Source organism: Rhipicephalus microplus, chromosome 6 (genome assembly GCF_043290135.1).
Source record: "Rhipicephalus microplus isolate Deutch F79 chromosome 6, USDA_Rmic, whole genome shotgun sequence".
Lineage (NCBI taxonomy): Eukaryota > Metazoa > Arthropoda > Arachnida > Ixodida > Ixodidae > Rhipicephalus > Rhipicephalus microplus.
The window spans coordinates 140349732-140376917 of NC_134705.1; the positions used below are offsets into that span (position 1 = coordinate 140349732).

Sequence of the window (27186 nt, forward strand, 5' to 3'; positions counted from 1 at the left end):
ACAATACCGACTCACCGAGAAGCTTTAGTAGTGCCTTGATGGCTCTCTGACAAGACGGTTCCGCTAGTCAGAGAGCCACCAAGCTCTGCTGCTGTAGACGAAGTCTTTCTAGAAAGTCGGAAATATTTTTCTACATTATATTCAGGTACATGAAAAGCCGCAGTCAAACTTTCACTCATTGTAGAGCCATACGGGAAAAACAAACGTGAAACGATCTTGGTGATTGCACATTTGTTGAAGCGTTAGAAATTTGGACTCAAGGTAGTGTGTCGAAGAGGTAGTGTTACGTGTCGAATTCACAACACTAACTTTCAATTTCATTGAAACAGATCTTTCATATCATAGTCCACATGAGATTGCCGTACTCAGCGCGAATAATCGAGGTGGTTGACTTTGCACATAAACCGACACTGCTTTATTCAGATCAGCCTCACTTTCGTGGGACATTATTGTGGTCATTCCCACGTGTAAAGAGATGTGTCAAATGTGCGTGATGAGGGCCGCACGCGTTTTAAGTGTGCGCCTTTCAGAAGTGTGCAGCATAAGAAGTTCGAGAGAAGGCGTGAAGGATGGCCGAAAAAAAGACTATGAAAACGCCAAAGCAACGTCAGGCACGAGAGCGCGAAGCGCAAGGGATTGACGTAAAAGTGGCGACATCCACTTCTCACATTGACTAGCCGCACACATGCCAGGTGCCAATGCGCTGGCAGCACGAAACATCAAAGAATATCCTGAACAGTAGAAGACCAGGGGAGTTCGAAGAGACGCGGCGAGCGGAAGGTGGTCACCAGACCGGACGCTGAAAATGGGCTGTCGGGTTGTGCACTCGAAACATGATGACTTCCATTGTACGGGGCCTCCTGCAGTCATGTTAGCGTTTGAGAAGAGCGTAGCCATCCGGTCACCAACTCAAGCATAGGGCCTGCGGACTTCGGTGCGGAACGGCGAGCAACAGAAGTCTGGCTACGGGCCAGATCTGTGCTTCGAGCTGCCTAGGCAGGACAGGTTTCCTCTGGTCTCTCGACGCATCGCCCAGAAGCCAGCCTTTCTTTGCCGCAACCAGCCGACCCAGGTCTACTACTTCACACAAGCCTCCACATTTGGTGAAACTGAACTTGCACCTTTCTCCGTTCGATCTTTTTTTATTTCAGTTTAAGGCTACTAACTAGTGTTTCATGTGTGGTTAAGAGTGTTTAGTGAGTGAAGTGAACATCTTATTAGGTACTTCGTCTTGTTAGCATTTTCTTCACTTTAATTGTTTAAAGATACTTTTGTGTTATTTGTTAAGGTATGAGGCAAAGTGATGGAAAATGTTTTTAAAAGCAATAATCACTGTTGTCGTTAGCAACCGAAGAATAAATGTAAGCTTAACCTACAAACGAACCTCCTTCCACGCCGAGAGACTTTGTGTTTAGAAAAAGTGATTAACGTTTTAAAGTATTTAGTACTCTACTATGGAAGAGCTGAAGGATGTTCCGAGCCGTAAAAATCACATTTGTTCAATTGTGTGACGCCGAACGTATTATCACATTTTTTATTAGTCTTTTTCCATTAAGATACATGATAGTGCCGCTGCTTTTCGGTGAGAAAACGTTCATTTCCTGCGTAATTTCCGCACAGACTTTGACATAGGTCTCTGTCAAACGTAATGTTTCAAGTAAGAACGTCAAACGTTTATTTACTGTCGCACGTAGTATTTGTGTTAGCAGCAAAAAAAGTACTTATAGTTGGAACGGAAACCACGTACGACGACTCTCTCACACAGATGAATGGATCGTGAGCCACAGTTTTGGAGGCGGTGCTTGTATTTGTTTTTTGTTTTTTATTCTTAGGTTGTAATAAACTATAGAAAATATTGGTCTGCAATATAAGGCACATCCTCTTAAATACAACTGAGCTTTAAAAAGCACGTCCTGTTTTCCGTTAATATTTCCTAATGATTAATTTCATCAAAAGTATGTCTTGCAAGAACACTCCTAACTGAAGTTAAGTCCGTTAAAATATATTCATTTTTTGTGGGCACATACAAAAAGCTTGTCTCTGCAATGAAGTAAAACAAATGTGGTCTGATGAATAGTGAAAACATAGTAGTTAAACAAAACGAAAATGATGCACTAGCACCTGGGCCACCTTCGTATAAAAGGCAGCCGTATTAAGTTTTGCCACCCGACTTTGCACTTGGAGTCTCACTGCACGGCTACTAATGTAATAAGGAAGTCTGTCAAACAGCTAGAAATGCTATTTAGCAATAGGGATACGGTTCTTCACATACGCAAAATTGTAGAAATATGTTTCGAGACAACAACAAAAAAAAGATTTGAAGCAGATGCAGTGCTTACGCAAGACACTAAAGAGGGCTAACATTTTGAATAATTGTAACCAATAAACAATTGTATTGGGCCAGTTGGTATGAATCTATCTTGGTAGGAAGTGCAGCCACTATTACACAAAACACACATTGTAACCAGTTCCACCATGAACATTACTACTGTGTGCCTTTTCTATAGCGGTAATTGTAATTTGTTTCGAGCTTATTTTGCAGCATCAGTGGCATGACTGGGCTGTTTCGTGCTACGTTGTTGATTGTTTGTGAGAAACGCCTTTTCAATCTAGGGGCCAGGCTCGATACCAATTTCCCACATAATATCAAATATACTTTTCTTGCCAATATTGAATTCAGACTGATTGTCTAACAAAGCAAATTTGATGGTTTACAGGGTCACATAGGCGCCCTCGAACATGAACAACGCATTTAATATTTTACGCATTCACCTAGTGAGAAGTTTATAAATTTCATAAATAAATATGATGTATTTACATCGCTTTTAGAACATTATGACATGTTCGAACTTGATACAGCTACTAATTAGCAAACAAAATGCTACCTATCAAGCTAATGTTATGGTGCACACAAAAGTGGCACTTATAGTTTTGGTTGCGTATAAATGATGGGTGGTCTAACATTTTTGCGTCTACCTTTTGAAAGAAACTGCGCAGGCGGAAGCTTTATGCAGCCAAATTATTAAATATAAATTCCACAATTAACATCACCAAGAACAAAAAACTTGCGAAAAATTCTGACTTTTCTATTCAGCCTTATAGTTTAAACACGCGGCTTTTTAGTCGTTCATGATCTCGGAGGCTCAGCCTTAGAGAGCGATTACGAACCATTCAACGAACCTGCATCATAATGTGTAACTGTGGGCACGTAAGTGGCCTTTTGGTTGGAACGACTAAAGGCTACATTCACCACGGGAATGTGATGTCTGTCGCTTGGGATCACATTAAAAAATGCTAGAGTGCGATAGAATGGGAGGCATTTCCTAGTCCTTGCGACCGAATGTGCTGGCAATCTCGAGGACAAGCTCGACGAAGCCATCGTACTTGGGATCGTTCGGGCCCAGTGCTGGCAATTCGGGCAGGCTCCTGCAGCTTTCCGATCCCCTTTTGTAGCTTCCACACACCAGGCTGAGCGTCTCTCCGAACACTTGCTCCACAAGGGTGAGCGTGAGCTGCTTGCCGCCAACGTCCTCGCAAGGTGTCAGCACCCTCTCGAAGCAGTCCACCATCTCGGCATACGAGCTGCGTAGACGCGCAGAAACGTTGCAGTCTTTGAAGGCGATTGAAAGAGCCATTTAACGGATTGCTTAAAAGGTCTACACGAGCGACTTAACAAGAACTTTATTTGAGTCTGAAGCAAATCGACAGAAAAATGGACGACTTTCGTACACGAATTTCCCCAGAACCATTCGGCTCGCGACATAATACTTCACCTCAGTAACAGATCATTTTTAGCACGCCACGCAAAATACACAGCTCAGCGCAAAGTTTGTAAAGAGATTATATACTAAAACTCGAGGTTTGCGCGGATTAAAAAGCACAGTCACAGCGAAAGTTGGATGACTGACATTCTAAGTGCGCGTGAACAATCGCACAGTAAACATGGAGTAGAAATAAACAGCGAACACGGTCTGGTAGTAAATTGTGCCTCGCGACGAGATAAAAAAAACAGTAAGGTTTAGTACAGCGATTGATTAATTCAGATGTGAGGTTTAGCGTCCCAAAACCACCATAAGAGTATGAGAGACGCCGTAGTGGAGGGCTCCGGAAATTTTTGCCACCTGGGGTTCTTTAACCCTTTATGGGACAGTGGGACATTTACAACCCACTTTTTGACTGCAGTTTAAAAGCCGCGCCACACCAAAACCACCGCCGCTGTTTAGCTGAGACTGCTGTCGTCATCTGGTGAGTGTCTAACCTAACGTTTTTAAACATTATTTTTTACGAAGCTCTAGGGGGCAGCACAATATAACGTTTCATTCGAAGCGTTCGAATTCGTTTACCGCGCTCAGTTTCGCGGGTATTTTGAGTCGACGTGCACTAAATACACAATGACAAGTAAGTGTGAAAGTTTTATTTCTCGTGTGGGTTTCTATATAGAATCACTGTGTTATGTTTTCTGATTTTATTGTCGTACTGGCTACCCGGAAAGTTGTACAACATGAGTGACGCAACTCAGAACTGGCGAAATTTCCTAGGCCTAATTTTCTTCTCGCTTACGTCGGAATTTTAGCGCGCTATTGCATTCTCTTTTCATTCCAGGGAGGTCGCTATCAGTTGAAGAAGCGGTTGAGCTTCTGTTCAGGCTTCCAGATGATCCTCGAAAAAGCGACATTGAGAGTGAACTTGCAGACAGTGAGAATGAAGTTGTGCCCGCGCTGGCTCCGGTCGAAGAAAGTGACTCAGATAACAACGCGCTTGATCAGCCATCTACAAGCACAGGAAAAAGGAGGCGATCATCGTACGTCAGGAAGAAGCCCAAAAGAAAGAGAAGACGCCCGAGAAGTCCTGAGCCAGTCCAATCGGATAACTCTGACAGCCGCGATGTTGCCTCGGAAGGAACCGTTTTGTGGTCTACAGCTCTTCCGGTTCTCAACAATCGCTCTGTGAGTAGCCTGGAACCGCAGTATTCAAGCAAGTTGTCCTCATCTTGTACACCATCCTAGTCATTGAGCCTGTACTTCAATGATGATGTACTTGAAATGATCGTGCTTGAAACAAACCGCAATGCCAGGCAGGAGGCTCGAAGAGGGTGGCACGATCTAACAAAAGGTGCACTGAAAGCCTGTTTGGGCATTCTTATTTTGATGAGCGTAAATCCTGCGCTCCATCTGTACCTCTACTGGAGTAGCGACAGCTTTTTCAATGTGAAGGAGATATCCAGTGTGATGACATTCAAGACGTTTAAGGCCATTATGAACTCACTGCACTTTTACGACAATGAGAAGATAAAAAGTAAAGGTGAAGAGGGTTTTGATAGACTGGCCAAAATACGACCTCTTGTGGACACCTTGAACAAAAAGTTTCTTCAAGGGTACAAGCCTTCTGGCCACCAGGCAATTGACGAAAGTATGGTGCGTTTCAAAGGACGATCGGCTTTGAAACAGTATGCCCCCATGAAACCAATCAAACGCGGGTACAAGGTATGGTGTAGAGCGGACTCTGTGACTGGCTACCTCTGCGAGTTTCAAATATATGAAGGGAAGTCTGCAGAAAGAGAGGCTGGTCGTACACTTGGAGAACATGTCGTTCTTTCTCTTTGCAACAATGTTGACGAAGACAGTACGCTCTACTTTGATAACTTCTTCACTACGACCAAGCTCATGGAAGAGCTTTCAGAAAAACAAATTATGGCAGCAGGCACGGTTAGAACAAATGGGAAGGATTTACCTCATGAAATCAAAGTGGACCAGAAATTGAAGAGAGGGGACTATGTTTGGCGATCAAAGGGCCAACTGACGGCGTACCAGTGGCGTGACAACCGAAATGTGACGATGCTGTCAAACTTCCATTATCCATCTGAGGTGGTTGAAGTGAACCGGACGCTTTCTAATGGAGCCAAGGTGGGCGTGACATGCCCCAAAGTAGTCTCTGACTACAATAAGTTCATGGGGGGTTTCGACCGATTCCACCAAAAGCGTAACGCATATATGTGCGACCGTAGGTCGAAAAAGGGTTGGTACAGACTTTTCTATTACCTCTTAGACGCAGCTGTAGTCAACGCTTTCATTCAGCATTGCCACTTCACACCAAACGAATACTTGTGGTTTCGTCTTGCCCTTGGAAGGGAGCTTATCAGCGGTCAGAGCTTCAGAAAAAAGACGGCCATTCCCGCTTTTCAGCACAAGAAGCGTGGACGTCAGTCTGGACAGAAGATGGTGGGCGTTCCTGGAGAAATCAGATTTCACAAAGGTGACCACCACCCTGTGAAGACAACCGGACGTAAACGGTGCAGGTGGTGTTCTACCAAGGCGAAGGAAATTAGGACGGCACTTATATGCAAAGTCTGCAACGTGTCGTTGTGTGCTACATGTTTCCTGCCTTTTCATAACGGAAAGTGAAGGTTTTCATACAGCCAGACGTTGCTGTTTGCAAGAGTGCAATTTTGAATAAATTTAGTACCCACATTTTTTTTTTATTGCCAACAGCCCTGTCGAATGTGGTTACTGGGACCATATTGTCCCACATTCTCTGGTTGTCTGAACAACCAGTGGGACATATGCGTCCCACTTTTTTTGAGTCCCCCTTTGCACTGACGAAACTAAAATTTTATATGTCACATAGTGATGTAGTAACAATCAGTTTTATACAGACAAAATGAATTGATCGTGTTTTTTCTCATTGTATCCCATAGAGGGTTAAAGTGGACCCAAAGCTGAGCACACGGGCTTACAGCATTTCCGCCTCCATCGAAAATGCCGCCGCCATAGCCAGGATTAAATCCCGGCTGTAGGTTGCTTCACTTCCCATGATTGCAGCGAAAAAAGTCGTTCCGTTCAATCCAATCACTTTGTTCGCAACCGTCGCTAATGGTGGTTCTGTTTCACATGGACCGCGAAGGTCCGTGATTTTCACTCTGCGACTGGAGCGGTGAGTTCTTGCCACTGCTCATTGTGACAGACACGAATGTAACGTAATAATATGTGCATAATAATATCATAAAGTTACCGTGAATGGTAACGAAGGGCCTGCTTGTTTCGTCATTTAAGAACGATTCCAGTCTGAATTCATTTTAAAATGCACAGCATCGGCCATTACCAAAACAAACACGTCGACCCTATTTCGATGGCTCGGCCGGACCAGCCCCATTTTGACGGGTCCCGACCAAAAATCGCTCCCGCCGCTGCGATCAGAGCGAAAATTTCCAATCGCCATGAACCGCTGCGGCGGGAGCAAACTGCCCTTTTTTTTTCGCTGCGAGCGAATTCGCAGCCTGAAAATCACTACTTTTTGTGTCATTTGGAACGACCTTATGGCGAGTACCTGACTACCATAGCTACTAGGTTTAGTACAGCGTACGTAGCGCCTATCTGTAATGGTGTGGCGTGCGTAAGAACGCTGAGTTTGGCATATCACAAGCACAGTTCAGCAAATGCGCGTCATAACAAACGCGCTGCTGTTACGTATGCAACACCGTTAAAGACTCTATGAACGCTGCAACAAAGCCAGCTTTTGCAGTTGATGATTATGATGAATCACAGCTTAGCCTTTCACTGTATAGGTCCGAGCAAGCGAATGCTTCCTTCCAACCCCTCTAGTGAAAGATAATTCGAGCAGATTTGCAAGCAGACCTTTCTTGGTCTCGGATCTATATTCAACATGAGTTGATAGAAAGCCGGGTGTGCTTCCATTGAAGTGCTTTATTGAATGCGCATGCATTCACAGCCAAGGAAATGGCGGGAGGGCAAGAGCGGGAGCTTTCTCGGCCGTTGGCCCGTGTTTCAAATCTTCTGAAAGAGGGAGGACGGAATTCACTGGGTATTTTATGGTATATCGGTAGGTGGCTGTAAAAAATGGCTCCATTGCACAGTTCGCATGGCGTCACAGGTGTTGCTTCTGTTACTATGCACCCACCAAGCGCGCCCCCCACTACCTCGCCGCGTAGTTTATACAGGGTGACAGAATGTGTGACAAAGAAAGCGAACGAATGAAGATGCAAAAGAAGGTAAAGGGGAAAATGGCTGTAGTGTAAAATGAAAACTATTTCTTAGCGAACTGAAAGAGGGTTGGCAAGAGAGAAAAAAGACCGGGATGCTAACAGGATAAAAGCGGTTCCGGGATAGAGCTATGAATGATGATGGATTGATGAGTATTATAGATCTCTGGGACGAAGTGCCTTCGAGTGCCACACCTCCGCCAACTTCACAACCGCAACAAGGGCTGCACTCTAAAATATTCTGTAACAGCATTACCACGGCAACGACAACGGTGTCTGCAGGGTTCGCTATCGGCGTTTGTTACAGCGCAATATGCACTAGATATTATCTGCAACAATACGTGAAGCCATGTTTTGCTGTTATATAGCGCGGATCAATATGAAAAAAAAACCTTTACTTGTGATGCGCACATTATCGCACCGTAGCATGCATTTTCTTTGATTAAAACTGACACCTGGGCTCTAAGATGAGTACCGGCGTCCAGTCAGACCATAGGACACCTTTTGGAGGTCAGCGTAAGGAACGTGCCTGTTCGCTCTACGGTCAATCCCGTTACGTGGATGGCTGGCGTCGGGAAGTCACCTCCTGCCCCCACTTAAACCGTTACTGCCTCAAACAGAGTCGTGACGGTGCCTGCCTCAAATTGTGGGAACCTTCAGGAAGGGCAAGCGGGGAGTATTTTTTATTTACATTTTCTTAGTGTGTTTACTACTGTCTTAACCTCCCCCTCCCTTTTCACCCCGAGAAAGTTTCCTGACTAGGGCCTACCCAAGATATACTCATAACTACTCGAAATGCTAAAAAAAAGCCGGTCTAACTCGCAGCGCTTGCCTCAGACGAGTAAAAAAAATGTTGTAGGCCACTGATCGCTTTTTGCTTCGCATAATCCACATAGAATGCATATAGTTCAATTTTGAGTTGTATTGTGGCACCTACTATATAATGTGAAGCAAGTAAAAGTAGAGTGGATGAAAAGACAACTTGCCGCAAGCAAACTGTCCTAGTAGGTTGCTATATAAGTTAGATAATATTAAGCCGAATTTATTTCACGGGGAGGGGTTGTCGGAAAACTGACAAGGTTGAATGCCTCATGTCGGAGATGTGTAATGTTCAGGCAGCATTTCAGTGTTAATACTTTGTTCCGCTGTAAGCCAGCATTGCGTGCTAACTCTAAAAGCCAAGTTACAACCATGGATTGCAGAACTTTCAAACTTCCATGTTTGCAGTGATGCCTTTCAAATGAGTTGTACGGCGTGTCATCGAGCGAAATATAAATGGCACACGTCACAAATAAAACATCATTCCAGCATATTTGACACACTCACCAGCATGAGTAGTTGATGGTGTCCTTGGTGGGCGCCTTGACTAGAGCTTTTTCAAGGTTGTCGTGGAGTCCTCTAAAGCAGCCGTTGAGCTTCGCTCCCACAGAATTCATGCAGCCAATCGCTTTTTGGTATTCTGACAGAGACATGCCATACACAAGTCAAGATGTGATACCGGTTATGATTAGAATTTGAAGCAATTTCTTGCATATGTGAACTAAAATCTCCACAATATATTAGCGCATTTTATTGGTAAAACACCCTTAATATCGCATCTCGTAGTCTTAATGGCTTGGAAAAGTATCCACAAAGGCGTATGACAAAAGACAAAGAGGTTCTGCATGTTTACGTTGTATCCGCCATCTATGACGCCTAAGTTACGACCTTAGGCATGTAGAAAGTTCTCTTTCAGGAGGGGGAGAAAACGTGGATGTTTATTGCGCTGCCTTCTTCTTTTTGAACAGGTCAATGTATAGGGCAGACGTTGTAGCACCCTCTTCTAAGGTGACTAGCTTGTGCGGCCACCCCTCTGTCCCTTCCTCCGCCCCTCACTAACCCATGAGCACAACTATGGCTATGGCAGCCTAACTGAACTCGACCGTGCTGTTTCTGGGTGAATATCACCAATAATAAGTATATTGTTCCTAAATATAACGTCATGAAACAAGCTGTCCTATGGGACGGCAAATTTTTCGTGATCCTTATTTAAAACAGCTTCCTCACCTTCGTACGACTTCGTACCAACCGTGCAGGTAGCGTCAACGTTGTCCTGGAAAGCTTCCAGACCCAACAATGCGGCCGCCCTCGGCACACCTACAGCACACTCTCGAGTGAAGTTTCTGCTGCACTCAATTTGCTCTCTGTATATCCTAAAGAAAAAGGAGTAGAAAGAACCGACTAAACTGGGTGTATTCGCTGAGATTCCTATATTCCTCTGAACAATGCCCGTCACTAGTCGACTGCGAATGCTTGGAAAGCAGTGGTACTCCAAGCTTCATGCATATGCTCATAATTCTCAGCATTTTTCACCGACAAGAACGCCAAGCAAAGTATAGATGTTTTCATTTGACGTAATTGTTTTGTGAATTGCGAAGAAGCTAAGGTTGACAAAAAAAACCTGCGACCTTCGATGCTCTACCAACGGAGCTACGGCGGAGGACGCCATGTCGTCCAATTTGTGGGGTACACATTGTCACGCAGGAGAGGCAGAAGCCACTCAAGTAGGCACCAAAAGCGTAAAAGAAACCGAAGGATATTATTTATTGAGCAAACTGATGCCCATACGAAAGGAAAACGACTCTGCGGATAACACGGCTGCGGATAGCCAGCCGAAAGAAAACGCCGCTCAGCAACAACTGCGAAGCTGAATCCTACACAAACAAAACGGCACCGAAACAATTCGGACACCCTCCTCACCCACCCGGCTTGTAAGTGGCGCCTAGGCAGTACTTATTCCCATGTGGCCTCTTCAACCCACAAAGAAGCACTGCCCCAGAAGCAAGAGAAATGCTGTAAGTACATACAGGACAGTATCTTGTGAAGATACAGTCGTCAGCAAGATTAACATGAACGATGCGTTTCACGATTTGCACTACTTTGACTGTTGCCAGCCGCGAAGCGCTGCAAGCCGTTGCCGGGATAACACCTCGGTATGCTTACATTGTATGTCGTCATGCGTGGGTAACATCTTAGCCACAGAACCCAAAGCTACGTGGCACTAGCGTCAAAGTGTTTCAGAATGCGAGGCGGAGCTTTCGTATTAAGCTTGCTGACAACTGTAGCTGGTTGCACAGTACTTACCAGCCCAAGTGGCAGTATGTGCGCAAAATGTACGCATATGTACCCCATAAAGTGGATAGAGTGGCGAACCCCACTGTAGCTGGGTTGGTGTAACACCGAAGGTCGCAGGTTGAGGCCCTGTCGGCAGCAACTCATATTTTCATCCACTTCACTTTCTTTGCAATTTAAATCAAAATTTGCTAGAAATGACGTCCCTTAATCTTTTCTTGGCTTTGTTGCCTGTTAGTTAAAATTATATGGTACCTTACAAAAAAAAAAAAAAAAACACGAGACCATAAAAACTGCCAGGCCTGCGAGGAACGCGCAGCCTTGTAGCAGAGAAAGTTGGAAGAGCCACCTTACAAGAGCCCTTTTTACTCATTCTTTGGGTAACTGCTACAAGAACACTTGCCCGGTACCAACTATGCCATATATCATCATGATTCTTTTGTAGTAGGAAAACAATCGCCATGCCATTCTTTGCCATTCTTTGGAAAAGCATGGTGCCCACTACTCACGTGCAATGATTTTCGTGGAATATCGGACGCTGTGGCTCACAGCGATGAACAATTGTGGCTTACGCTTTTGTAGTGGATTGGAGAATACGATGACCCACTCGCTACACAATTCGCATTTTACGACGCCTCTTTGTTCCTTTGCGGTTATAAACTGCTTCGTTTATCACATTATCGAGATTCCTTTCCTGACAAGAAGCCTGCCTACGGTCAGCTTGCAGAAAAATTTCAAGCACCGCTGTGGCTCAGTGGTAGAATACTGGGCTGGCACGCAGGGAACCAAAGTTAGAATTCTCGTTAGGTCATTGGTGGTTTTTATATACAGCAACAGCTGCTATGAGGCCACAACACAAACACAGGTCACGCGCGATGCTGTAGTTGTCCGCCGCCGCCGCCGATGTTCTCAACCACTATCACACGAAATAAAAAAAAAAAAACTCAACAACAAACACATACATCAGGTGACATTTTTAGATTCAAACCCGGGTCCTCCGCGTGCCAGCTCAGTGTTCTACTGCTGAACCATCCGTTGCTTGGGAGTGTTTCACAATCTTGCCTTAGGCAGGCTTGATGTCGGGAAAGTAATCGTGTTCGTACGAGTAATGAAGCGTTTTTGAACAGCAAAGGAACAAACACGTGCCACACAATACGAATGATGATGTTGATGCTGATGACCTCAGATGAATGGCGCTCCCCCACAGAGGGGGATGGGCCAAGAACTGCGTGGCAGGATACTTAAATGAAACAACACAATTCGTTTACCGAGTGTGTCGTTCTTCTTCTTCTCCTCTTCTCATGGCTCTTACCCATTGCAGGGGATCGGCCGAGTGTTAGGTGATTTTTTTTCGTTCAATGCTCCAACACTTTACAAAAGATCGTTCTTCATCACCAATCAACTGTGGCATATACCCGCTTCAGACGTAATTCTTCATCGTCATCGGCCACTGAATGCAACCCAAAATTTGCACAAAATTCATACCAAAATTTTGGCGGATGCCACGCTTGTCTGAAGAATGACGAAATGTAGCACAGTAAATGCCAGCCTACCACGCAGAAATTATGATGCCAACTCGTAGTTGGGTGGATCAACAGGTTGTCGAAATAAGCAGTTGGCATCGCTGTGAAGCCCGCCAGACTTGTACACTACAGAGAACGTGTACTCCTGCAATCGCAATGCCCATCGCCCGAATCTTCTGGTAGGATCCTCAAGGGTTGACAGCCAGCAGAGCGCATGGTGGTCTGTGATGACTGCGAACGTGCGTCTATATAGGTACGGACGAAATTTCGCGAAAAACAAATGAGAGCCAGGCACTCTCGCTCAGTAATTAAATAGTTCTTTTCCGACTGAGAAAGTGGGTGGCTAGCGTACGCTATGACACGGTTTGTGCCGTTCTGCATTTGTGCGAGTATTGCCCCTATGTCATGGCCACTTGCGTGGGTGCAAAGCTCTGTTCGAGCGACTGGGTCAAAACGAGCCAACACAGGTGCAACATAGGTACAATATTTTGTACGGAGGATCCAGTTTTGTCCCGTGTCATTCTTGAATTTTGACCGCGATATATAAAACACAAATAATAACGTGATGAAAACGATCTTTTTTCTAATGAATGAGCGTGCAATTAAGAGTGAAGCAGCATTTTTTATGCCCGTGGACTGAAGCAAACTGTTTTTAAAGAAGGTCTGAACAGGGGACATTTTTTTCAAAGTTGCAATAGTTGAGATTTTTTCGCTCCTAAACTAAACCTTCTAGTGTTTCATGGTGACCTATTAAAACATAATGGTTACAATATTGCCTGTTCTTTTGTAAAAAAAAAAGTTCATTTATAACACAAGGCACCTCCAGTTTTATGGCCGATACTCTGCAGATGGTAGCAGAAGTTTACTAGAGAACAAAGAACCAAACAACTTTTTCGTCATAGCATGACGATGCCGTGAAGTGTTGAACAACACTAATAATAACCTGTCGATTACTATCTTTTAGTCAGTGTATTACCTGCTTAGATATACTTGCAATCGCCACATCCACGAAGTCGCAATAACCATATAAAAGCACGTGTACTGCACGTAACCATAGCGCCGCTGTGCCACATCTCAACTTTGAGCGTATCAGCGTCCTATTGCCCTGCGTCACCCTGGTAGTACAGTCATGTGCGAAAGGGAATCAATGCTGTGGTATTTACTGACTAGAGTGGCATGATACCAACTAACGGTGCGGCACGCATTTGCTTATTGTCTCTGGAGTATTCTCTTAATTGCTTATGTAGTTAAGCATGAATATATATTTATGAAATTTCAAATCTATTACATCTATCACGTGAGGTTTAACGTCCTGAAGCAACTATATGATTACGAGAGATGCCGTAGCGGAAATTTCGGCCATCTGGAGTTCTTTTAAGTGCACCTAAATCTGAGCACACGAACCTACAGCATTTTCGCACCCGTCAAAAATACAGCCGCCGCAGCTTGGATTCGATCCCGTGATCTGCGGGTCAGCAGCCGAGCGCCTTATCCACTAGGCCACCATGACGTTGCATAAAATTTCATAGTGCTGTGAAGTGATGTTGCAGGCAGAATAAAACAGCGCTCACCAAAATTCGCCAAATGTGGCTGAAGTTGTATGTGCCTCCAACACCCAAAATATTTGCGGAAATGAAGTTAGCCTATTCCGATTCCCGTGAATAATTCGGTGGTACATCAACAATTCTATATTCTTATTTGATCATACAAAAAATCAAGACAAGGTTTATTTGACAGAAAATATATACCACTGACAGAACAACAACGCAGTTATGCTACAATCGTTAAATCACTCATCGTTTAGAACCCAGCAGCGCACATATGTGACCATTTTCTTAAAGTAACGCCTCTTATTTGTCAATCGTCATGTAATTTGTCTTCATATATTGGTTATTTTTAAGTGACTGACAACACACACGCACGAGGGTTTGATATTCATATATAAGTTACTTGGTGCGTGGTTATATATCTAATGAGCGCGATAAAATCAAGATAACACAAAGTGTTCCTAACTTACAGTCTTGTTACCCATTTTGACTTAGGAATCGCTGTCCTTATCTGATGCTGTGCCCCCCTATGTGCTTCGTAAAATCGAAACCAGCACTTAGTTTCCGTTCTATACTTACTGGCAGTTTTTCCGCAACGGTTCCCCCGAAACCTCCAGGCGAGTTGTCTTCCAATACGGCAGGTAGGTGTCACCGCATGCTCTGAGGGTCTCTACCTTGCACCCTTCCTTCAGCTGAATCGGTTCCGCCCAGCAAAGGCCTGAGTATAGGAAATGAGGAAAACTTACACCATAGGTATTGAATACTCCCCGAAGTTCATATCCCATAAACGAACGGGAGAGTGTAAGAGACAATGTACCTAAGTCAGAACTTGCAACACTTGCGAATATTGATTTTGAACGAAAGTGCTGGTTCTCGCCAGATTTCAATAATTTTTTCAACCATTCCTGCTTTCCCAGTGTAATCTTGTAGAAGAGTCAGGGCTTACTCTTGACTGTGCATGATAACTTCCTCTAAATAAAAAGATTGGTGAGAATGTTAGCGTAAAAGTGGTGCTTTTGACACTGCAGAAGTTACAGCGGCTTCTAAAAACAGTCCCTCCCCTCAAACCGCACGCCTGTGTTGACTCCATCAAAGATTAAACGTGGTTTCTGCCATGTGGACCAGGGGTTGTTTACTCTATATAGTATACTCATGTGTTAAGAGGTATATCAGTCAACAGGGCACTGCCCTAATGAAATGCTGTGAATACCATTACTATGTTCACAAACTAATCCAGGGCCACATTAAAATTCACTGCGATGATTGTGGGTGTTACACTTTGTTTTATCAATGAAGTAATGAAAAAGCACCCTTCACAAATGACTATCAGAAGCGCATTGCATAGCAAGAGCTGGCATAACATGTATCAGCGCCCCTTAGTTGGCTTTACTACCTGAACATGAAGTGTCCTTCATTCATTACGCCAACCATCTATGAAACTTTCGTCTGACGTTGCCATGATGTTGAGCAATCTTGGTGTCACGTTCGGGTATTTTTCTTATGCCTGCGCAAGTCTACGCATTGATGAAATTTGCTACTGACGCTCAGTTGGAAGTCTACGTTCTGTCTCTCTCTTTCTGTGTGTGTGTGTGTGTGTGTGTGTGTGCGTGCGTGCGTGCGTGTGTGTGTGTATGTGTGTGTGTGAGTGTGTGTGTGTGTGTGCGTGTGCGCGTGTGCGCGTGCGTGTGTGTGTGTGTGTGTGTGTGTGTGTGTGTGTGTGTTTGCTCGGCTGTTTTTTTTTTCCTAAAGAGGTGTACCCACTCAAGTGTGTAACCAACTGGTCCAGTCTTCAAAACTTGTGTACTTACGTTCGGAGCAAAGACTTACTAAGAAGGTTGGACTTAAATTGAGAACAACGCAGCCACCAATAGAAAGCGAAATATAGGTGTAACGAAATGCGAAAAAAAAAGAGAGAGCAGGGTGGGTCACAGAACTAAGGGACATTAAAACATTTTAGTCAAAATCGGAAAGTAAAAGAGGCATGGGCAGGGTATGTAGCGCGTAAGCAAAAGAACGGGTACTCATTAAAGGTAACAGACTGAATTCCAAGAAAAGGCAAATGCACCAAAAGTGAGTCATAAAGTTATGTGGGCAGAAGTTATTAAGAATGCGGGTATAACCTGGCCGCAAAACGCATGAAACCGGGTTGACCGGCGGAACAGTACGCAATGACCATAGTTAGGATCGTAGTGGTTACCTACGAAAACGCGTGGCAGGGCGAGTCGGTGATACAGAAGGAGACAGCGCCCGTCCTGTAATGTAGGCTACTTCTCTGCGTTGTCCTCTTCAAAATGTAACGCTACAACAAATCAGGTAAACATGGAGCTTCTCCTTCTGCTGTCACTGCTGCTGATGATGATTGTGATTATGATGATGATGCAGTCAAAAAGGTCTGCGCGCCTGACGCAATGCGTCCATCTTGGACCTAATGACACAGTTAACGAGATATACGCGCCAATTAACGCCAATGCGTCGTCGTTGGTCGGCAAGGCCACAGCAATGGATGGGTTTCGCACAGAATGACAAAGTTAACGAGGTGTGTGCGCCAACAAGTCTGCGTGATATTAGGCATCATGACACAGTCCATGAGCTCAACGAACCAAATGCTATACATTCATCTCGCACACAGTGACACAGTCAACTAATTCTGCTAGTGAAACCAAACGCAATGCGCCAATCTTACATATTATGAAATGGTCAAGGAGGTCAGCGCACCAAATGTAGTACGTTCATTTTGCACGCAGCCAACGAGGTCGGAACGCCGAAAGCTGTGCGTCTTTCTTGGACACAATGACAGAGTAAATAAAACGTGCGCCCATGCAAACAGTCGCATATTCATGCCAACAGTGGCATATTCATGCAAACAGTGGTATATTCGACAGGTATATGTGTGCCAAGATAAGTGCGTTATTATTGTACACAAAGATGTAGTCAACAGGGTCTGCGCGCCCAAAGCAATGCGTTGATCTTGTTAAAAATGATGCTTTCGATTAGGTCTCCAAGCCAACAGCAATGCGTCGATCTTGCACCCATTGGCACAGTACAGTAGTGTGTGCCAAACACAGTAAGTCAAACACAATGCACCGACCTTGGAATGATACAGTAACCAAGGTTAGCGCACCAAAAGGTATGTGTCATTCTTTCACATGACCACCCTATGATTTAGGTGGGTGCGCCAAAAAAAGCTCGCCGCTGTTTGACGCATTGACGCAATTAACGAGGAGTGTGCGGCACAGCAATGCGTGAATTTCGGGCATGGCATACTTGATCGGGTTTACATGTGAACAGTAATTCACCGATCTTGCAAGCAAATGACGCAGGCTTAAGGTCTGCACACCAAAAACAGGGCGTTGAGCTTCGAAAAACTGACGCATTCAATGAGGTCTCCGCGTCAATAGCAATGCGTCATATCGCACACTATGGCACACTGAAATAGCTCTGCGTGCGAAGCGCAATGCTTTGATATTGAACGTGATGCCACAGTCAACGAGATCAACGCACCGAAAGCATCCGCCCATCATGTAGACGATAAGACAGTGATTTAGGTGGATGAGCCAAAAGCAGTGCATCAGTTTTAGACACAATGGCACAGTCAACGAAGCATTAATGCCAACAGGAATACATAGACCTTGCATACAGTGACACAACCAGTTATACACAACATACCACTGCACGTGAATCGTAGCCAACCAAGGGTATGTACTGAATTTACGGCTTACCTAGCAACGATGTCGCTACCAGCACTAAAGGGAGGGCAGCGTTCTTCACGAACATCTTCGCAGTTCTTACCAACACCCAGGCGCAGGCAGTTTTCCTCGATAGACTTCACAGCCGCCGAGTTAAGCATTCGCTGCAATGACGGACACGCAGAAACGAGGAAAGGCTCATTGCCGCGTGCAAGAAAAAGATTGTTACGCAACGTCTATTCCGTTCACGCACGCAATCTACGATCTGAAGCGGTGGGTGAAAGCAAGGATGCATTTTGTTTTCATCCAAGGCAGCATGTCCTCTACCCGGTGAAGGAAAACTGCCAGATTTCGTAATCACCTTGTGAAAGCATATCGGCATATACTTTATATTCCTTCTGTGCTTGGCGCTTGATTAGGGGCCGTAAGAGTGCTGTTTGATCCTTTATTCACGACTGCCGTCTACGCGGTATGTACGAAGGAACGGGAATGGATCAAGGGCGCATTTATCATAACGAGCCCAACGAGGCCAAGGAAGGCCCCTTACGCACCCGGTGCTCTGCCATTCGAGCAGCGGCGGCGGTCATTGCCCTGTCCGTCCGACTGTGCATTGTTGTTATATTTGAGGGGTTGTCAGCCAGCGCCGACAGTAGCCATGGCGGCGAGTGTGTAAACGTCGTTTTTGCCAGTTTCTGCATGCAAATGCTACTTACCTTCTTGCTTTTTTTCTTTCCTATATATGAAGGGGCGGAGCGGTGAGCCAAACGGGTCAGCTGCGTGGGGACCACTGTATTACAAGAAAAAGATCGTTTTTTTCCTGGCGTTTCACGTCCGATCATCATTCAGTCGCTGTGCATTAGCCACTTGTCTTTTCGCAGCCAATACAAGAAAGTGAGTAAAAAAGTTTCGTAGATACTATTCAATATACAAGATCATGTCATGCCACGCCGCGGTGGTCTAGTGGCTAAGGTACTCGGCTGCTGACCCGCAGGTCGCGGGATCGAATCCCGGCTGCGGCGGCTGCACTTCCGATGGAGGCGGAAATGGTGTAGGCCCGTGTGCTAGGATTTGGGCGCACGTTAAAGAACCCCGGGTGGTCGAAATTTCCGGAGACCTGAACTACAGCATCTCTCATATTCATATGGTGGTTTTGGGACGTTAAACCCCACGTATCAATCAAGATCTTGTCATGCGAAGGAATAGGTGGGTAAAGGCATGTACCACCTATACATGTAAAAGGTATAGCAGCTTAAAAGAAACACTACTATTGAATATCAAGTACATGCTAACAAAAATGATTAAGTATACAATTCCAGAAAAAAAAATGCGCACGATTTTTCTAGAAACAGTGTCAAGCACAAAAGAGGAGCTAAACAAATGAAATAATAAGATGATATAATCTTGCGTGGTAATACCAACAATGTTGTCTAGACGAAAAGGTGCATGTATTTTTTGTTTAGTCAGAAATGCCACGTACAGGAAAAGCGTATGAGGGCCGTGTATTCCATTCGCGATTGGTCTGAAGAAAGTAGGAGCATTTGAAAGGGCTAGTAAGAGCAAGGTATGGTGTCAGATCACGATTAAGATTATGTCTCGTTATGCCTGGATTACCACCATAACCTGGTGAGTCGTGGGAGTTAATATGTAGGGTTTATTGCGCAGTCATAAAAGTCAATAGCAAACACTGCAACCACTCTTGATGTTGCCGCCATATGGCTAAACAGTTTTTTTTCGCAAACTGCCTCAAGTAGTGCCGCAGTTTTGTGGTGGAAAAGAAGAGAGTTATGCAATAAAAAAGTTGAAAGAGACAAAATGGGTCATAAAAAGTAGTACTTGCGTGCCGTCGCAAGAATTATAAATGCAAAGCATTTCTTAGCGAACTTCGGTGACTTTGAGCGTATCTATCTATCTATCTATCTATGTATCTATCTAGCCGCTTACGTTAAGGTACTCTCCTGGTCACCCCATTTACTTGGCGTGAACCAAAATTAGCATGAGACGGTAAGATGGTTTGACAAATACGACGCGCTTAACAAGATATGAATAATGTCACAATCCCGTCACGTACGTCGTCAAACACTTCCCGCCAGACAGTGGCACATATGCACGGGCTGGTATGTGCCACTGGAATGCGGGTATGTGCCACAGAATATAAACGCTTAGCGTCTACCCAGGAACGACGAGAACACACATAGGCAATTAAAAAGCGCGAGTGTTAAGAAACACCCGACGTTGGTAGCGTTGACCCGACGAGTCCCAGTTGGAATCGAACCCGAGCATTCTTGGTGCCAATGAAACATTTTACCACAGAGCTACGCCAGGTCTCGGAACTACTTTTTAAATACACGCTAATCTTCGTAAAACCTTAATAGTGGTTGTAGTGCTGCCTACTTACTTTTATAAACATTACATATGTACTATTTTGATACAGCAGTCTGGCCGGGTTAACGTCAATTGTGGTTAGGTGCCATGCGCAGAAGTCGACTTATGAAGCAGTGTGCAGGGCCAGAATTTTCGCGAGCATCACCGCTCCATATCAGCCCCTGGTACTAATGCGCATGTTCCAGTTGACGTAGTTGTGCAAGTGCAAACGACTGGTTATATGTAGGCCCGTATGCTCAGCTTTGGGTGCACGTCAAAGAACCCCAGGTAGTCGAACTTTCCGGAGCTCTCCACTACGGCGTCATTATTAATCATATGGTCGTTTTGGGACGTTAAAACCCACACATAAATCAAGCAACTGGTTATATTAACATGTGCAACTCTTCAACTTATGCCTGGGCGTGCAAAACTTGCACATATATTTAGCGTCATTTCATGGCGTGTCGCTCAATAAAAAATTGCAACATAGTCACCTTTCCTCCGCATGCTTCGCATAACGTGGATTCCCAAATACGTGGGATCTGCCGAATTTTTTTAAACTGCCTAGCGCACATGTTCTTGCCGTGTCTTGCGTCACGCGACACGTCATACACAAGCGGACAGGGCTGGGAAGACACCTTCGCAAGTCGTGCACTGAATATCTAAATTACCGTCCGTCCAGAGAGTTCGTGAAAGAGCGGAGAGGCATGACCTCCTGATTCCGACATGGGAGCAGCCGGAGGCTAGTCGATGAACTCAGCGGGTCTTTCCTGGCTATAGTCCATCAGTCCCTCATGAAAATTCTTCGTCTGTCTGTCTGCCCGGAAAGGACCGCTTCCTCCAGCTTCCCCTTCGTGATCCTTTGTTTCGCGAGTCCATAAGGCAGGCTTGGCAAGTTTTCTTCTTCATTATAATCGTTGTTGCCATTTCAAGCACCTCTGAATTATGATGAGCTTACATTGACAATGAGTCCTGACGGGCTTTGATGTTTCGCTGCTGACTATGCATGAGAGCATGCACTGTCTTCACATCCACGGCGTCTTCGTTTCGACGGGGACACAATGCAAAAATTTTTGTCGGCTGCGATGGCGTATAGCGTTACTCGGCTACTGACTACAAGGTCACGGGTTAGATTTATTCGGTCTCGTATCAGTGGGAGTGAAACGCTAGATGCTCGTGTACTGTGTGATTCTGTTAAACGTTATAAGGAACACTAGGCGCTCCAAATTTTTGTAGCTTTTCACTGTGGCATTCCTTATGCTCATATATTCGTTTTGAAAAGTAAACCTCGAGATATGTATAATATAATATTATTATTGTTATTATTTAAATAGAAACGTTTCCGTCAATGTATACAGGGTGTCTCATCACTTTTGTGCGAAGTATACTATTCATCTTTGGTACTCTAAAAGTAAGTGCCCCCCCCCCCAAAAAAAAAAACTATCGGAATGCTACCTTATAGAATAAATGGAATAAGCGCAAATTGCTGAACAATTGTGGGAACTTATTTAATGAAAAACTGTTCGGGGGCTTTACTTTACGGGTGAATAAAGCAATATTTCTCACCAACCCATCTTATAAGACTGGCAGTTGACTTGGCACGAACGAAATATTGTGCCGGTTCACGACAAGTGCTACAACTTTGGCATTGAAGGTCTGTTAACGATGAAAAGGTTAAATAAGCGATGATTGTTAATATCTAGCTCGGCACGTTAAAAAAATAACCTCACGTGCTGCGACCGGCTCAGACAGTGCTGAACAGTCTGGGGCGCGTCGTACATATGTTTGTTTTTATATTACTTGGGATATTTTATGTTAAAATCCCAAATTTATGTCCACGTAACTAAACTCCAAACGGTTTAATTCAGGACAAAAGTTGTGAAAACGGCACGCCTCACTGTATTATGCTAATTTTTGCTTGTGAAATTTTAAAACTTACTGAGTATGTTTGCCGAGTGCTGCCATATTTTCTCCGCTTCTTTTCTGTTTGCTCATTTTTGTAACCTTCTCGTAGCAATGATTGTGTATTGTTATGTCATGATTTTATTTCTAGCATATCTCGAAACATGAATGTTCTTTCGTCATCAACGTTTTCTTGTTTATTCAGTAATAAGCAGCGTTGTTTGCTTGAACAGAGTTAAGAACAGAAGTGCGAAAACATGAAAAATAAAATGATCTAGATAAAACGGATGCTACCACTGCTGAATAATTCAATCTGGCAGGGCCTTTACGGTTTTTGAATACTTGCACTCACCACTTAAAAAAAAAACGTTAAACAAGGAAGATGTTTTGTCGTTTCGGCGCACAGGATTCATGATTGCGTAACGGTGCCTAAGTATTGTGCTCAGAAAAAGACGAAACACTTTTCTGTTTCTTTTTCACTTTTCTTTCGGCTAGCAGTGAAAAACTTTGCGTATCACTGTTCATTCTTCGGAAATCGGGTTTTCAGGAAACCCCACAAACTATGACAGTCTCATGAGGACTAAAATGTAAAAAAAGATCAGCGAACGCAGTCGAGTTGCATACATAACTAATGAATCCGGTTTTGGTGGGCATTATTATGGAGTCGCAACGACTCCAAGGTCTTATAGCGTCGCGCCGCAGTGGCGTTTTCGGTACCTGCTAGAGCAAAAAGGTTGGAAATCGGGCTAGTTGCCATAGATTCATTGTGAAATATTGGCAGCACAACCTAACAAGGCACAGAAAGAGAACACATACAAGCATAGAGTGAAACAGGGATTGGCCTGGCCGTCGTGGTCTAATAGCTATTGTACTCGATTGCTAAGCCGAAGGTCGTGGGATAAAATCCCGGTGGCAAAATGCAGTGGCAAAATGCAGGCAGAAATGTTCGGGGCCTTTGTTCCTAGATTTAGGTGCACGTGAAAGAACCCTAGGTGGTCAAACTTTGTGAACCCGTCAACTATCACAGGGGGGGGGGGGGGGGATGGGGGTCTCACGCTTTCTTTAGGCTGCATCACGGGCGGCAGAGCCCCGAACTGGCGCTGCCCCAGAATATTTTTTAGACCTTGGCTAAAACTCTCATCCACCGCCCAAAGGAGTACTGGCCATTATATCTTGCAGCTATTTCACAAGAGAATATTCGTGTCCATTCTTTTTCCTTTCAAGATTTTAAAACTTCAGATCATGAAGCAGTGGGAAGTGGGAAGTCTGGTGCCATGGTCACATTGAGAACGCAGTCACTAGATGGCAATGGTTGCGGATGTTGCGCAGAATAAGTATACGGAATGTGCACGTATACGCATCAAGAGTATCAAAGTTTCTTTACGTAACAGACATTTGTTTATTATCTTCCTAATACTTTCGGTACGGTAGACGACTGACTTTCGGTAGACGAATGACTAGTTGATATTGTTGCGCGTTGAGACCAAGCCGTGAAACATCTGTATGGCGTGGCATTTGCGTCATGCACTCATTGTCATAGTATTTTACAATATCAGACACGCTCTCTGGGCTGACGTTAGCTGCCTAAGTTTAGCATACTAGGCAGTGACAGATCATTCCGTTAGAGAACGGTAGAGAAACCAAGGAGCTGACGAGCAGAAAATTCGATGTTTCCATTCGTGCCAGTGTTTACGATAATCTCAGCTGGTATATAAACTGCATCGCATGCAGTTCCAACTTTTTTTTTTCTGCGACACTTAAATTGAAGTGGCCCCGCCGCAGTGGTCTAGTGGCTAAGGTACTCGGCTACTGACCCGCAGGTCGCGGGTTCCGATCCCGGCTGCGGCGGCTGCATTTCCGATGGAGGCGGAAATGTTGTAGGCCCGTGTGCTCAGATTTGGGTGCACGTTAAAGAACCCCAGGTGGTCGAAACTTCCGGAGCCCTCCACTACGGCGTCTCTCATAATCATATGGTGGTTTTGGGACGTTGAACCCCACATATCAATCAATACTTTCGGTAACTGTTTCTGGTTCTCTCTCTCGTTATTTATAAAAGGTGGTGCGATTGTCGCAATGAAGAAGTTCGCTGACAAAGTATAGCCCCAAAGACAGCTTTTTGACAAGCGTCTGGATTACGACCCCCAATGAACAATTGAAATCTTTTGTCCAAAGCAGTTTGGTAGATCTTCTAGAAAGCGAAAAGGTGTCTGACAATGTGATTCATTCTCTTATTCCCCTAACACCTCTTCCCGGTCGTTTTTGTCTATTACCTAAAATAAAGATGATAAAAAACCCCAGCCATTTTACTTTTTCGGGTATAGGTACTGTCTCAGAAAACTTGACCAGCTATGTTGATTTTCTGATTAGTAGTAGCCACGCCTCTTCCATCTTACGTAAGAGATACTACCGACTTTGTTTCTGGCATAATCTATCTCACTATTCCTCAAGGTTTTCTTTTGGTCACATCAGACGTACTGTCCTTATACGCCAACAATCCGCAAGTAGATGGAATCACGGCAGTCGCCAGGTCCTACGAAGTAGCGTCATTGGATAGACTTATTATCGACAGCTACACATTAGCAACATTGTTCATGCATATTTTAGAGCTAAATAATTTATAATTTGAAGGGCAACGCTATGTCCAAGTTAGTGGACTGTCAATGGGTACCCGGGTTGGATTCACTTGTTCCAGTATATTTGGCCAGCTAGAAAGTAAATTTTCACGAACGCACGCACTGAAACCTTTTTATTATACTTGTTTCATCGATGAAACTTTTTTTGGCCGCACGGTGACCAGTAGTTGCTTTCCCTGATATCTGGCTTCAATCTGCCCACCAATCAATATCATTTTCTGGTATCTATTCCGCATCTAAGATTGGTTTTCTTGATGTCAGCTTTTCGGTTGTAAATGATAAGCTATTCGACGCCCTCAGCAGGAAGCCTACAAACTGGTATCAGTATTTGCGCTTTGATTTGCAATATTGGTGGGCGCTGCGAATGGAGTTGGCCGTTTGGTGCCGTTTGAGGTATCGTCAGGGTGGACAAACAGACAAATGTACGCAGACAGACAGACAGACAGACAGACAGACAGACAGACAGACAGACAGACAGACAGACAGACAGACAGACAGACAGACAGACCAAGATTCTTCCGTCGAAGGTCCCCAAGACTGTCGTCTTTAAAAAGATGGAAAGAGACTATATACATAAACGACAGTCCGCAAAGTGTCCGTTTGGGAAGTCCAGGTTGTCAAGGCGTATAAGCCATCGGGAAGCAGTGGGTCTCCGGTGAGTGACACTGTGAGAAACGCAGTGGACGGAGATTAAAGCACCGGGTCGCTGCGGTCATAGACGCGTGTGTCCCACGACGACTCGGTGGTAGAATTTGAGAATGAATCTGGCAGTTTGAGTGGACGCAGATGACAAGGGTGCCCCCATCTAGAGCTGTGAAAAGGCGCTGGAGAACCCGCGTCGGTGATGTGGGCGAAGCGGTCTGATGGATCAAAGCGGAGCCATGATAACCGAGGACTGAAATGTAACGGTAGTGACTGAGTCTCCAACAGCGCACTTAGCGCCGACAAGGCAGTCGACAAAAAGCAGTTGGCTGGCTGTGATGGTGTAGACGCAACTGTCGACGCAACACCGACCTACGCGATACAGTGCGGTTGCCGTGCCGGCGCGGGTGACCGAGTCGACGGACGTGAAAACGCCGTGCTCGAAGAAGCTACTAACCTGCTGTCTGAAATTACACTGCAACGTCACTTTTTACAGCATATGAAACTTGACTCATTACGATACGTACTTGGATATCATGAAAAGTGGATGCACACAAATGGGGCCCAAAACAATTTCACGCTCCCATAACAGCCACCCTTCAGGTTCATTTGAGCAATATGACGAGACGCCCTTGACTTAGTGCGTACATTTCTATGAAAGAGATTATGTAGGATAATTATAGAATAAGATATCAATAATAAGATTCATAGGATAATCATACCCTGCTCTTTACCAACACGTTTTCCGGAACAACGAAGCATGGTGTTTTCCAATAGGGGGTGTGGTCGGCATTGCAGGCTTGCAGTGTCTCCACCAAGCCACTATCCGTAAGTTTGTGGAAAACGTGCTTGTTTTGGGCAACGAAAACAGAAAGAAGTGGCATAATCTCGTTTTCCTCCAACCCAGCTCTGTTCGAGCGGGAAGGAAAAGATCCAACATCAGACAAGGAAATGACAGGCAACAGGAGGGGCGTTAACAATGACCGCTCATCATTTTACGTGTAATTACCTTCTATCCTTCCTTCAGGCTCAAACTGAAGTCTGCTAAAACACGATCGTAAGACACGAACTTGTATGATAAAGGCTACGACGAGGTGGTGTTCGCAATGTACGGAGGAATGAATTTCGTGTGTCCTCTCTCCCTCTCCACAGTGCGTGGGTGCTGGGGCTTTTGTCAGGCAGTTATTCTGCCTTATCCGTACCGTTCTTTGACATGTAACATGTTGAAAATAAGCATTATGAATATTAATATTATTATATTGTTATTACTGTTATTAATATAATTATCATTACATCATGCACGAATTCGCCCAATCTGAATTACTGGTCAAAGGTGCGACGTTCTTTAGCTTACATCAGCCATGAGCATCTAGGGGTGAGGGTGCTCTGAAGCTGTTCCCAGATCGCAAGATTGAATTGCCATAGTGATGGCAGCATTTTCGAGAGAAGCTAAATATTCTGGAATCCCGATTTGTTTTTTAGATGTGTGTGCACAGACAAGAAGCCCAGACGGAGCCCTTCACCACGACATCTGTCTTATTTCGGAGCCTTCCACTACAGCACCTCTATTATCCTTATTGTGGTTTTTAAGTCGTTGAATCCCAATAATCGTCAATAATATTTTGCGGCACTGTACCACTGAAACATTGATATGTGGGGTTTTACGTCCCAAAACCACCATATGATTATGAGAGACGCCGTAGTGGAGGGCACCGGAAATTTCAACCACCTGGGGTTCTTTAACGTGCACGCAAATCTGAGTACACGGGCCTACAACATTTCCGC

At 44.7% G+C, this 27186-nt stretch overlaps 1 protein-coding gene across 2 annotated transcripts; it reads right to left on the bottom strand.

Annotated features, from left to right (window-relative positions):
• Nucleotides 1-1494: 1494 nt before the first annotated feature.
• On the bottom strand, nucleotides 1495-26205 carry LOC119167305 (uncharacterized). Of its 2 annotated transcripts, XM_037418763.2 has the most exons (6): nucleotides 26124-26205; nucleotides 17897-18027; nucleotides 14757-14895; nucleotides 10043-10188; nucleotides 9323-9455; nucleotides 1495-3582 (listed from the first exon to the last, which is right to left on the bottom strand). In XM_037418763.2, exons 2-6 carry the CDS (start codon nucleotides 17949-17951, stop codon nucleotides 3324-3326), a joined length of 732 nt encoding a protein of 243 aa, XP_037274660.2. In that variant the 5' UTR covers nucleotides 17952-18027; nucleotides 26124-26205; the 3' UTR covers nucleotides 1495-3323. The 2 variants fall into 2 exon arrangements, with proteins under 2 accessions (XP_037274660.2, XP_075722856.1); XM_075866741.1 differs by lacking the exon at nucleotides 17897-18027 and having other exon boundaries at nucleotides 26124-26201.
• Nucleotides 26206-27186: the final 981 nt, after the last annotated feature.